The following is a 14,413-nucleotide window of genomic DNA, read 5'->3' as shown; positions in this document are numbered from 1 at the left end:
GTGTTGTCATAACCACTGTTTTAACCTTTAAAGGGCCCACACACCCACCACAGTGATCTCACTTATTCAGTCTCAGTAGCCCTCCTCTCAGGGCTGTATGCATACATGTTAACTGACATTTCCCTCACTCTTCTGTTAGCTTTGTTGGGCAGGATGACTGACACCTTTATGTTCATTTTCTTTAAAGGTCCAGTGTGTAGAATTTAGTAGGATATATTGGCAGAAATTAAATATAATAAGGAAGTTTTCTTTGGTGTATAATCACCTCAAAATAAGACTTGCTTTGTGTTTGTTACCTTAGAATCAGCCATTTTTATCTACATATGGAGCGGGTCCTCGTCCATGGAGATAGCTATGTTGCTACAGTAGCCCTGAACGGACAAACCAAATACTGGCTCTGGATTGGGCCACTGTTGCAGTCGCATTTTGCATCAGCCATCAAAGGTAGCAGCCCTTTCCCAACGTAAGCGTCAGAAAAACAGATTTTTTAAATGTGAAACTGCTTTATTAAGTGTTTTTACTGGTTTAAATCCCCAGGTCCATTTGTTTTAGTGAGGAAGAGACCTCTGCAGATAATTTGGCTCCTGGTAAAACCCCCCCTGAACAACGAACACTGAAGGAATTTTAACAAGGAGAAGTTTCAGCTGGTTGCAATCTGCAGTAATCACCACTAGATGCCACAAAATCCCTCTAAATCTTACACACTGTTCATTTAAGAAGGGGCAATGCACATTAAAGCTGCAGTAGGTAGAAAGCCTGAAAACGGTTGATTTTTGAGTCTCATCTGAGTTAGGTTTCTCCCTCTCCGCGGAGAGCCCTCGGCTCCACTCCCATGGCCGACCCTCACGCCCTCCGGCCGGGCCCGGCCCCACCTCACCCTTCCCCTCCCTCCGGGGCTCCGGGGCACCGAGTTCTGTCTTCCTTTTTTTGGGTTGTTTAGCCGTGCTGCTAAATGCTGGAATAGCTGTTTTACCTGGTGCACTGTTCGCCATTGCTTGCTTGCGCTCCCCTTCTGCCGGCGGCACAGGAACGCGCATATACAGCAGAACAGCCAATCGGAACGCAGTGGTCTGAGCTGGCCTTTGATTGGTTGATGCACATCGGCACAATACTGATTCTTTAGAGGCTGAACACAGAGCCATGGTGAGGTGCAGAAACCTATTGTTTGTCTCAGACCACTTGATTTACATTATGCTTAGAGGATATTATAAAATTTTTACTCAATCATACCAAAACAATGTTGCCTACTGGAGCTTTAATTAACATATGTTCCAGATTTACCCATACAAGCTAACTTTTATCTGCAGTCCCTGGCAGGTTGATGGCATATAAAAAAACAAAACAAAGAAAAACATACAATAGCGCATGAGCACAGACAATTAGTAAAACAATGACATGATCTCTACCCCAGATGATCTGTCTTATTGGTGCATGGAGTCCAGTGACCTTATATGATATGCAGTAAAGCTCTGCTCACCTACCACCTGAGCAATCAACCAGAGATCAACCACGAACACCTGTGTGAGTCCACAGGGCCATGAAATCTCTATAGGAAAACTTTGCTTTTGTTTACCCAGGAAACACTGTATTTAAACTTTTCCCAGATAGCACACCTCCTATCAGTGACTTAAGAGCGTTTGTTTGCAATTATTTGAATTAACACATTTACATTTGAGGTCATTAAAAGGCATTTTAGGTCAGATGTCTCCCTCTGCTTTGGGCCTGTGTCGCCACACTGTACACAGCAGAGTAACAACCAGGGCCAGATTAACAGCTAATGTTTACTGTGCGCTAGAATAACTTGAAAAGACTTTGAAGATGCTTTTAAAAGACTAAAGTCAAACGATCTATCACATCTGAGACAAACTGAGTTTTTAGTCACACACTATAAGATTTTGCAAAGAATGGGGATCTTGTAGGGTCACCATTTGCACGACTACAGCTAGATTCCTTTTGAAATTATTTTCCATCCTGTTTGTGGTGGAAAATATTACACTAAACTCCCTTTATGAAATATGACATATCAATTATTCGTTATGTGTCGGCAAAAAAAACACATAATCCTGTCTAACACAAGAAAAAAGGTATCATATCAACAAAAATCGATTCAGAAATTAAGATTTCTCACCAAAATAAGTGCTGGTTGATGGATCAGGTACCAATTAAATAAACAACGACTCTTATTCACTCCACAACTTTCTCCGGACTTGTGCAGGTTCTAGCCTGCCATGTCCCCCTCCATGTTCACTGTTCACCCAGTTTGCTGCTTCTTGTTTGGTGCTGGAGAGAGCACAGCAATTGGTTCATGACAGCGTTCATTCATTTGGTTGGAACGTCAGATGAGAAAGAGACTGACTCAAAACAGCTTGGACTGAGGTTTATAACCACCTTACACCAAACGATCAAGATAACTGAAGCCGCACCAACTGAGGTTAAACTCTCATTATTTTATTTCAACACTGGAAATTTGTCTGCGACAGTGAAGTTGCTTGAAAAGTTGTTTGGTTGAAGGCCGGCATTAGTGGGCCCTGTGGTCATAGCAGGATTACTGCAGTTGGAATTTATGGTAACAATGGACACCCCTGAGGGTCCGGGGCAGCTGCCTGGTAATCCAGCCTTTATCACAACAGATAAATCATGGACATGCTGATGCACCTTAATCCTTAAAGATTCCATACTAGACTATAAATTCTTCAAATGTGCTACCTCATAATATAATGAAGTTATTATATTGAAAAACCAACAGTATGCGACACGGTGGTGCAGTGGTTAGCATTGTCGCCTCACAGCAAGAGACTTCTCCCCTCTATGCCTCAAGTGCAAAATAGAGACAGGTAGTCTCACCCACTGCTGTGGTCTTGCCGGAAGATAGAGACGTTTTAAGGAAATAAACAGGAAATTAATAAAATATTTGCCATTAATCTAAGAAATGATCCAAAATACCTGCTACTTGGTATATTAAATGGTTTTATTATGAATAAGTTTATAGGTAAACTCTATAAACTACTAACACTCTGTGCAAGACAGTGTGCACTTCTGAAGTGGATATCAGACAGAATTCCAACTAAAACACAAGATCATAAGGTCATATTGGAATTTATTTCTTTGGATTATTTGATATGTATCACTTGAAAGATGATGTGTTTCATAGAACACTGGAGCCTTTTATGTCCTTTATTGGAGTGGATATTTCAACTATTCTTATAAGATGGTTTATGTAGTGGGGCACTAACTAATGTATCTTTCCTTTTTTATAGTGTGTAATTCCTGAGTCTCTTCCCTTTATAGATGTTTGATCTGTGAGCTGAGATGTGTTGTTTTGTTTTCCCCCTAAAAAATCAATAAACACTTTTTTAAAAAATGATCCTCCATGGCATTATTCAACACTGTAAACCAGCTCAGGAGGTGACCAAAAGCTAAATGCATGCTTCACTGAATTTTAATGCCTTGTATGCTCAGTAACATCAGGTTCAGCAATGACTTGCTAACTGGAAATAAACAGACAAGAAGTCATTTGGAGGAAGAAATAAATGTAATTGCTACTGAGCCCAACATCCTGTTATATAAAGTTCCTGTTGTATGTGTGAAGATTTCAGGAAATGGTGACTTGGTCTTCAGCATTGCATAACACTTGTGCAATAGTTTCATCCACAGATGGGGAACAAAGTTAAGTCTCTAAATGGAGGTCCTTGAAATGTTCATGAGATTATTAGTATAGTATTAAGTATAAATGATGGAGACTCTTTTGTCTGGTTTATGATATTGCTGTGTGATATGACTCATAATGACAGATCAGATCATGATGACATGTTTTTACCAGCCACGGGAAACCTATCACTCACGGGTGGCCTACATGAATCTGAAACCAAAGAGCATTTTGATGAAGTCGTTGCATGTGGTCAAACCAGGTATTCAAAAATGAACACTGTGGTTTAGCAGCATGTAATCTACTTCTGTGATCTGAGGGAGGAAGAAGGTTTTATCTGTAGTTTGCACACTTAGATGAGTCATTAATTTCTATTTCAGTGCTGCACTGTGACAGCGTTTTAACGTACTTGATCATACTGCTTTACAGGCAATCATAAAGTTTATACTGACCACACATTTACCGTGCTTTGACACACTGTGACATCCAAGGTTGCTCACTGGGTCTCAGTGTTCGGACATAAACAAGCAGCACAGTGATTGAGCCTGCCAGCAGCATGGCATCACACCCAGTACATTTATCACTGTTTGTTTTAGTTAGCACCATCTGACAGAGCTTATTACCAAACTAACTTCACTGCATGAGAAACTATTCTTCGTCTAATACATTAGCATGTGGCACAAACACTGCAGCCTGTGCCAGTGATACTTCCACGACATCCTGCTGCCAAACAGAGGACTTGAGACAGTTGGTGGTTCGAATGTTTGTAGTTCTGCAAGTCACTGTTTCACATAAAGCAAGGGAAAGTGGGAGTAGTGTATCTGATGACAACGACAGTCTGAAGAGGTGAAATGAGTCCTTGATCCAAAATGCCATCTTCCTCTTTAATGCAACAGATTTGGGATCACCCTGTCTATCAGCTTGGAATGTATGACTCACTGAGTTTGAGATTTAAGTAGGTGACAGAGGCAGAGTGACAGATTATAATGTTGCATATTATGGTCCATATAGTACAGGACTGAAGGAGATGGAAAATAAAAGAGGAAACTCCACATTTGTTTCTCTTGAAGCTGAAGGGTTGTAGCTGATGTTACTTGTAGTTCAGACATGTCAAGGTCAAGGTCAAATTTATTTGTATAGTACATTTAAAACGATTAGAGTTGACCAAAGTGCTTCACAAGCATAAAAGAAACTAACAAAATACAGACACACAGGGCAAACAAACAAAAACAATATGTAGAGTCAAGATGTCAAAGATCAGCTCACATTAAAAGCCACAGAAAAAGGTATGTCTTAAAGATAAATGTGATACATAAATGTGCGTACATAGTGTTGTTACATTTCCAAACTTCTGTCGAGCAAGCTATATTTTTTGTTTCTGATCACAGCTATGCTTCTAACATGACTCAGTGACATTTCATGACCCTGCTAACAAGTCATCGAGCGTTTCTGCTTGACAGCATCCATGACAGCGCTCGCATGTTACGCTGAAACTAAAAATAAGTGATGAAAGTGAGTCATAGGTGAAGAAAATTTGTCTCGATGTCACTGGCAGTTTTGAGGACATCTCATTTTAAAATGTGATACATAGACTCTGTATGTGACGGCACAATGTGAGCTTTGTTTTACATATTTAGAATCACTCTCATGTAGATTTTCAAGCAGTTATATGATTATAAAAGCCCTGACAATATATTTTCTCAGTCTGACTCTCACTCTGAGCAGTGTGGCCCTACATGAGCACAGAACAGCTTTGGTTGTTAATTATTTTGGCCTTGCTTTTGTTAACAGTTTGAAGCCAGCTCATTTAGGGAAAGATGTAATACACCGCCTGGCATGCACCAATCACTGTTTAGCAACATGTGACAGTTGCGGGGCTGTTTGCTTACGCTGCCTGATCACTGTAAATCAACTCTGATGAAGTGGGCCAGCTGACTCTCTGAATGCTAAATTCTGGGTAAATAATAAGTAATGTGTTTTTGTTTTTTTCTAAACTTGAAGCTATTGTTTATTTATCCACAAATACTTAATGTTACAGAGAAATACTTTTTTGAAAAAAGTTTTTCATGGGCTTTAATAAATGTTGGACATCACCTCTGGGTTAAAACTGCCTGTTATATCATCTTCATTCATTTCATTTTCAGTTACTAGTTACATGTAATCAGATTACAAAATATATGAATTTTAAACAGTGACATTACTGAGAACAAATATGTAACTAAATTGTGGTTACAAAGGAGTTACATCTGAATATTATATTATATTATATTATATTATATTATATTCAGCAAACAGTTTATATATAGAATATAACATAATGCCTTCTTTTGGCATAGCCGGACATTTTTCAGCTTTATTACCCAGTTTAAAACATTTGTTGTATAAGTAATTGGGTTAAAAAAATCAATTGTAATAAGTAACATTACTTTGATAAAGTAATTAAAGTAGTTACATTACTAATTACATTTTCGACAGGGTAACTAGTTATCTGTATCCTATTACATTTCAAAAGTAACCTTCCAACACTGTTCATTTTCCAAAGAAATGTTAATTAATTCAATTTAATGATAAATCTTATAATCATGCTAAGGTACATTTAACATACAAAAATCGAATTTGGCCAAGTCATTGCCCCATTTTAAAGATTATATTTATTTATTATTTATTCATTCATTTTATTATTTCAGTGCCGTCTCTAGAATGTGCAAATAAAAGTTTTTCTACCATTCATAATTTATACTCAATTATTTGCTCCACTACATATTTTTTTGACTTCCCTCGTGCCCTTTTTCATGTCCTTGCTAATTATTTTTAGTCTGTCATTTGTCTTTTAGGGCGACATGTGAAGTCTTGAAGTCTTTGTGCAAATTATTTTCTTTAAACAAACAAAAACTATCATGTTGACATGCAGTCACAGTGTGTGAGTGAGGCCCCAGCAGCGACGTGGCGTGTGTGCAGCAGCAGCAGTGGGGTGTCTGCTCCTCCTGCCAGTCCCGAGCACGGAGCAGCAGGGCCGGCCACACGCTGCACAGCACCGCCCCCCAGCGCCTCTGCAGAGCCCCGCTTCCGCCTCTGAGCCCCGGCAGGAGCAGCCTGATGGGATGCTGGCGGAATGTTTGAGGCGGGCTCTTCAGGGAGACCCAGGTGTCGGGACAACGTCCACGGGCCGCTAGTCCTTATCTCTACACTGTTATAACACATCAGCATTACTCGCTGCTGAGCCATTTTGGTCGCAGGGGCAGACCGTGCAGCTCTCTGTGTGTGAGTGGAAGAAAGAAGAAGAAGAAGAAGAAGGAGCCTACGCGGAAGTTGTCGGATGGCAGCTGCTGTTTTCCAGAAGTTGACAATGAAGAGCAGCTTTTTGTTGCTGCTGCTGTTCGCAGCTTTCACTTGTGGACTCGCACAGGGAGCAGACGATGAAGCGGAGGAGCTGCAGGTGGAAACCCTGGTGAGTGTGTGTTTGTATGAGACACAGTCATACTGCAGCAACACTGATATATTACACCCACTGATCAAATCATACACATGCAACAGTATTAACACTTCACTTCTCTGATCCAAGGTGAAACCAGAAACTTGCTCTGTACTTTCCAGCATGGGAGACACGCTGCAAATCCACTACACGGTAAGACACAGAGAGACACTGGAGCTGATGAAACAATCCGCTATGTTTTACAATAACATGAAGGCACACCGGCCCAGCTGCTGCTGACGAAAGCAGTTGTTGTCTATGTGGCACCGTCTGCATGAACCATGTGCACACCGCTGTGATTGAGCCTGTGTGAGGGAATAACACACACACGTCTGCGGCCAGCAGCTGGTACACACGGCTCTGTGACTCAACATGGGGCGGATTGTGGTTCATTGTCTTCCAGTGGGGTTTATTTGGCTTTATCTCGTGCGCTTTATCTCGCCTCCACTTTTACTATGGAGGGATGGGGCGGTGCAACACGTCAGCAATAAACCCCAACCACTTCACTCAGGCATGCATGCATACTACTGGAGGCTCACTGGTCTCAGCCCTCACACATGTTGATATGTAGGAATTTAAAAACTCACAGATTCATAACAACCTTTAAAAAATTAGATGCTTACCTCTGTGACTCAAATGTAATGGTAATACATGAGAGGAACACACCAGGGCTGATATACAACGTACAGCATGAACAAAAGAATATAATAGTGTAATATTATAATCATTTTTAAAAAAAGATAAATATGCCTTATGTTCTGATCATTATTTATTCAGGTACCTATTAGTTGTTACCTTGAGAACAATTACTCTTCATATTAGAATAGTATTATGATGGGTTTAATGATATTTTAAACTGTATATTTCTAGTTACATTTTAGGTCCACATGTAAAAGCATTGAAAATTAGCAATAGCTACAAACTTTCTGCGCAATAAATCAGTCCCATACTCTGTATTTGAATTATGTTAAATTGCATTGTCCATATAAAATAAAATAAGATAAAATGAAATGAAATAAAATAAAATAAAATGAAATAAAATAAAATCTAATACAAGTTAAAGACTTTCAGTTTTATAAGAATTTACCATACAGTACGGTTTGAAGTGACCAAAGTCTATTCATACATATGAGGCACCTGTAGCTGAAAACACACAGCATGTTTTAGCTGGAACCATCTGTGCATTTTAAATAATATATTGGATAAGTGATTTGTGTCTCCACTGCACCTGTCGCTGATAAGGGACCAATTAACAGCCTGATTAGGCTCAAAGCGCTTTCTAATTGATAACTTACTTCAATTTTTAATGTAATTTAATTTAATGATTGGGCTCGTTGTTGAGACAAATGACTCAGGCGAGGCAAACTATTACTGCTGAATGAAAGAATATATAGAAACTGCCAGATAACTGAAAGACATTTTAAGGAACAAATGAAAATGACAGCTTTAAAGTGGATGAAGTTTTGAGCATTAAAGAGCAGTAGAACTACACTGTATGATCACTCATAGCAACTGATAGAAGAAATACAGTGTTATTTTCTACTGGTGTTAAACTCGTCAAGAGCAGGGCCCTTCATATCATAAATGTTTATAATTTTTAATGTAAAAGTCATAAATGGTTGTCAGTTTACTCATACCTATTTAATTAAATGTATCCTTTTTTTGTCAATTCACACATCTGCAGTTGAAATGCAGCTTCCACATATCCCTCTTTTAATTCAGCACACATGTGCAGTTAGGTGGGATAAATAGTACAGCACCCATGGAGCAGTTTGGGGCTTTGGTGCTCTGCTTGTAGTACCTCTCAGCTGCCAGTCCACATCCCATACTTGGTGAGGAGGTCCCCGTGGACAGAGCTACTGCGGCCCCTACCTAGACCTTCCTGTTACTTTTACTCTCTAACTTTATAGGAATCGTTAAAATGCTTATTTAATTTAATGCTAAGAGATGTAGCAGTGGTTAGCAGCCAGTGTTCTTAGGCTTGCACAAAGACTGGAAACAGGGGGAAACAGGTAGATTGGTTTTATCCAAAAGTTAAAAAAATCCACCTGCCAGCACCTCTAAAGGTCGTGTGTTTAATCTGTACCAAAATATCTGGACAGTGCTGGTTGTCAGACTTTGTTCATTTAGTGTGGACGGAGCCAGGCTAGCTGTTTCCTCCTGTTTTCAGTGTTTATGCTAAGCTAAGCTAACTGGCTGCAGGCATTAGCTTCACTGCACAGACACAAGAATGGTAACTATTGGCAAGAAAGCAAATTTACCACAATGTCAAACTGCTCCTTAAATATGCACTACAAGTGTATTTTTAAGTTGATCAGATAGGCTAATTTATAGGTTGTCTACAACGTAAAATGGCTGCACTTAGAGCTTTTCTGGTCAGAGCATTTTTTACACGTCACGTTCATCGATTCACACAAACACTGGAGGTCAAGGCTACCATACATGGTGCCACCTGCTACTCAGTAACTATTCACACATTCAGTATCTTGCCCAAGGACCCAAGGAGCCGGGAATCGAACTACTGATCTTCTGATTAGTGGATGACCTGCTTTGACTCTGAGCAACAGCTGCGCTTGTCTAAAGTGTTCACATATTGTATCTTCAAGGATATGAAAATACATCAAACCACAGTATTTTTAGCTTTAAAGTTTGCACAAATGCCTCACCTAGCACTCCTGCCTCACATTGTATGTTTCACTGTCCAGGGTAAACTGATGGACGGAAAGGTGATCGACTCATCACTATCTATGGACCCTCTCGTGGTGGAGCTGGGGAAGAGGACGGTAATCGCCGGTAAATGATCAGTAAATCATCCCGTGTTGCTCAATCAGTGACACTTTGTTTCGCCGACTTTTGAGAGATAAGTACAGCGTGTTGTGCGTCGGGGGACAAGCTCACTTTGCTGACTGACATTCTCTGTGTGATTTTCTTATCAGGTCTGGAACAAAGCTTGGTTGGCGTGTGTGAAGGGTAAGAGAAAAGTGAAGGTCTACTGAGAAGAAAGAGCGTAGATTTACTTTGCAATAGCTGCATGCAGTCATTTCAAAACGTACCACAGTTAATAGTTATGTGATACAATCTGAGGAATGCTTCCTTGGTAACTGTGTTTTACATTTCTATGTTTCTCATTCAGGCAAAAAATCAAAGCCACTATTCCAGCTCACCTTGCATATGGAAAGAAAGGTTACCCTCCTACGATTCCAGGTACTGAACTCATGCACACACATCAATGCATGCACAGACACATGAGCACAGGGTGGAGTTATAATGTTAAAACACAGATAGCAATGTTAATAAGAATCGCATACAAAATCAACAGTAGTACAGGATGTGTTTGCAGAACGTCAGTGTTTGCACTTCACTGAGCAACTCTGCACAACTATGATCCTGTACATCACCACATTCACACTGAACATTTGTTTAAAGTCTTCTCCACTCAAAAATATGTTTTCTTTTGGGTATGTCCCCTAAAATGTCTGACCTTGACTTTACTATCTTGTGTCTGTGCAAAGCTTGTCACTAGAGAGGTGTTTTCAGAGGTGTGTTCTTCTACTGAAGGGGGCGATGTCTGTGGACCTCCCTAAAATAAGAGATTCAAATGAATGCCAGGCAAACTTGATTAGGTTCATCACTAATACGAAAGTCAAGCGCTTTCTGATACGGGAAAGCGCTATCTAGCAACCACTGCCAGTTAGCCCACAAGCTAACAAGCTAACAAACATGAATAAAAGATGGAGAAAGCTGTAAGTGAAAGGGTAGATCTGCTTCCAGACCTTCTTCAGAGTTTCTTTTTAACTATTATGTGGGAAAACGGTGTCCAACAACATCTCAGTCTCAGTATAAATTGTGTCTGAAGAGGGACTTTAAGCACATGGGTGGTGATGTTCTGTGGTTTTCTTATTGTCAGCAAATCTCATGAAAAGACATAAACTAACAAGATGTTAGTCTAAGACAGCAGGACACTGCAGTTTTAGCAAACACACCTTAAACTGGAGTTAATAGTGCATTTATTGGGGACTATTTTCACCTGTGGATTGATACACACTAGTTAGTATTTCCAGCAGCAGGATGTATGAGGCAATGACTCAAAATAAACTACAGTGCCCATGTTTATCGTAATGAAGGAATGTGTCACCCAGTCCAGCAATGTGGCTCAATGATCTGATTCAAATGTGTATCTGACACAGAAGAAGAGGAAGGCATAGCAGGCTTATAATATATGTTAGTATGATTAATTCATTGTTGGTTAAGATCTTTTTATGGGATTTGTTGATGAGAATTATATTCTTTAAATTTGTTAGTGAGTGTTTTTATCTTTCTTATATGAAATATTCTATTTCATAACGTCATTTATTATTTTTTCCAAACATATTTTTAATAAACTTATTTTACAAAACAGGAAAAAAGAAAGCAATGATTATACACAGACATTATACAGCAACACCAGTTACAGACAGCCAAGCAAAACAAAAAGAGACAAAATACACTAAGCCTGACACACTTTACACTTCAACATTGCACCAAGCTATAATTCTGCATCCTTTTCCCAGGCCAGTTCTGTCAGCTCAGACTCCTCTGAGATTTCATGGTGCCCAGGTATTCAAAGAGGAGGTTCCAGATCCGGTAGAATAAAAAGGATTATCCTTTCAGGCTATGGAGAAAGCTTCAAACAGGATGCTACCTGTTACAATATGCAGCCACTGATTTAGAGTGGGAGCTTTATCAGTGAGCCACACAACAAGGAGACATTTCTGAGGAGAGTGTAGCAGAATATGCAAAAGGTGTCTATGACGGGATGCTGGGTGACTTAGTGGGTAGAGCAGGCATCCAACATGCGTGCATACCATCATCTCTGTTCTTCCCCCCTCATACCGAGACTGTCCTATCTAATTAATCGACGTTTTCATCAGGAGGAGTTAATAAAATAAAATAAAAAAAAACAAAAACAATTACTGTATCCTTCTAGTCTCCTGAATTGTCACCATTCTTGGGTGAAAAATTAAAGGGGAAACTTGATCAGCACCTGATGTGACAAAACACTAAACATGATCTCGATCTGTTTTAGGTGATGCTGCCCTTGAGTTCGAGGTAGAGGTGGTTTCTCTGACGCAGCAGACACCGTGGCAGAAAATGGTCAATGACGTGCTCCCCCTCGTGTGTTTGGCACTGGTGCCCACTTTGCTCGGCTTGGTGGGACTTTACCTCTACAGAAAGGCCAATGCCGAGAAGCCCAGCAAAAAGAAGGCAAAGGATAAGAAGGCCAAGAAGAAATAAGGACATGGCACAGAACTATTTAAATAAAATTTTTAAATTGTATTTTGTGTCCTTTCTGTTTATTTACATGCTTTTAGCCACCCCCATGATAGTGCTGCCACAACTGCAATAAAAAAATAAGTCATCCCAGAACCAGAGATATTAGATTGTGTAACAAGACAGTTTAAGCCACACTGCTGTATGCTACAGAACCACAGATTTACAAACCGGCTTTGCTCCTTTAGATGTGGCTCCATTAAAAAAAATCTTTCCATGACAATAAATCTTTTACCAGCACAAGCAGCGTTAAAAGAAACATTTAGTTACGGGACATTGTGTTAAAGTGCAAGGACACTGTTAGAACAGCCCGCAGAGCGCCTCACACACATTTTCTTTAGGTGTTTTGTGTGTGACTGTATTAATAGCAGCTTGTGCAGACCTGCTTCTTTATAACCAGGTACAGGACAGACCATTAACAAAGAGCTCCACTGAGTAATAGCATTATGTAGAAACATGACTAATTACCAAAGAGGTTACGTGTTGCTAAGAGATATTCTTTGGAAATTATGGGAGCACCATCTGAGGGATTTAAAAACGTCTTTCTGAGTAAGACAAAGAGACACTGCAACACCAACACAGTAAGCTAACTAGAGATAATGCTCACTCTCAGATAAAATATTACATGTGCTTATCTGCATCTCCTGCAGCTTTTCATTTTCTACGTCAGTGGAAAAAAGGTTACTCAAAAGCAATCTGATGATCTCCTGTGGCTTTATTGCAACTCCACAGAGCCTTTTGAACCTGATGCAACAGCTGTGAAAGCTTGACCCACCACTGAATCCACATTGCATCTCCTTGATGGTCCAGCCAGTGAGGAGAGGAAGGAATCGGAGGGATTAAATGAAACCTCTCCTCTTAAAAGTCCTTCTACTTTGATGTCATCATGAGCACTGCTGTTTCTGATTGACTTTACTGTCACATCTCCCAAACAGATAATCTTTGATATAGCAGTGGTCTCCCAACGAATGTAGATTCAAACACAGTACAAAGTATTTGTGGTTAAAGACACAGGAAACAGCACATACACAAACCGTTCACAGTTACTCAGCACCAACTGTGTGTATGTGCGTGTGAGGGTGGGGGGTGGGAGGTTTAAAAAAAATGTTGCAAAGGGCCCCTTTTAGGGACCCCTATGGCAGATAAAACACTATAGTGTCCCCTAGAGTGGCTTACCAGTGGAAATAAATGATGAAATTGCCTCTAGAATAGCCTGAAATTAATTAAAACACAACTCAGTGCCTTACAGGCTGCCCTACTTGCCAGAGGCAAGCCTCCAGAAACAGTGCTGGGTTTTGAAGCCAATTTTACATCATGGCCAATAGTGGAATAACACGGTCCAGGTCCACCATGTGATGCTATGGGGCCCAAAAAAGACTTTTTCCTAAGAGTACTATTCGGACAGGATTAGTTTTACATAGGGATGCGGACTAATGTCATTTTACCACAGGAAATCTGTAAAATAAATGTGCGATTCGCACGGGACAAGAAATCCCTGTAATTCTACCAGAGATGGGAGTGGTTTGCGCCCTGGTGTCACCTTCCTGCCGGCATGTGCATGCTACGTTGCTTCCTGTATGTGTAATAATAATTAATGATTAGCCCAATATGAAATATTGCCCACGATCAGGATTGTGTGTACACAACGATTAGCAATATGGATTTATATTTGGCCTACCTAACACAACCAGAAGTCTCGTGGCTCTGAAAAGTGCTTTCTTCTTGACCTTTTTGATTGGTCTCCCACATAGGGCTATGCGATCATTAGAGGAATGTCCACTACCACGACTGCTGACAACACCGAATGCTTCTTCAAGCGCCTCCATCATTGAAAAAACGCGGAAAACTAGTTGTAAACGGGGAAAATGGTTGTAAACAGGATGTGATGAAATATTTACATACATTTTTACAGAAGCACGCGTTCACACAGAATTAAAATTACCCGAGATATTTTGTCCGGACCATTTTACAGAAGGTAAAAGTCG

At 40.1% G+C, this 14,413-nt stretch overlaps 1 protein-coding gene across 1 annotated transcript; it reads left to right on the top strand.

Annotated features, from left to right (window-relative positions):
- The first annotated feature begins 6,814 nt into the window (after positions 1–6,814).
- Positions 6,815–12,434, top strand: fkbp11 (FKBP prolyl isomerase 11). The gene is made up of 6 exons (XM_033625907.2): positions 6,815–7,094; positions 7,209–7,271; positions 9,824–9,911; positions 10,055–10,088; positions 10,252–10,322; positions 12,184–12,434. Exons 1-6 carry the CDS (start codon positions 6,963–6,965, stop codon positions 12,390–12,392), a joined length of 597 nt encoding a protein of 198 aa, XP_033481798.1. The 5' UTR covers positions 6,815–6,962; the 3' UTR covers positions 12,393–12,434.
- The last annotated feature ends 1,979 nt before the right edge of the window (positions 12,435–14,413 follow it).

The sequence above is a fragment of the Epinephelus lanceolatus genome, chromosome 1 (assembly GCF_041903045.1).
Source record: "Epinephelus lanceolatus isolate andai-2023 chromosome 1, ASM4190304v1, whole genome shotgun sequence".
NCBI lineage: Eukaryota > Metazoa > Chordata > Actinopteri > Perciformes > Serranidae > Epinephelus > Epinephelus lanceolatus.
This window is presented reverse-complemented; position numbering and strand designations above follow the sequence as displayed.

Coding starts and splice junctions, on each gene's coding strand:
- fkbp11 (XM_033625907.2), top strand. CDS start 6,963: ATGGCAGCTGCTGTTTTCCAGAAGTTGACAATGAAGAGCAGCTTTTTG. Junction 9,912..10,054: donor GAAGAGGACGGTAATCGCCG/GTAAATGATCAG, acceptor TTTTCTTATCAG/GTCTGGAACAAAGCTTGGTT. Junction 10,089..10,251: donor TTGGTTGGCGTGTGTGAAGG/GTAAGAGAAAAG, acceptor TTTCTCATTCAG/GCAAAAAATCAAAGCCACTA.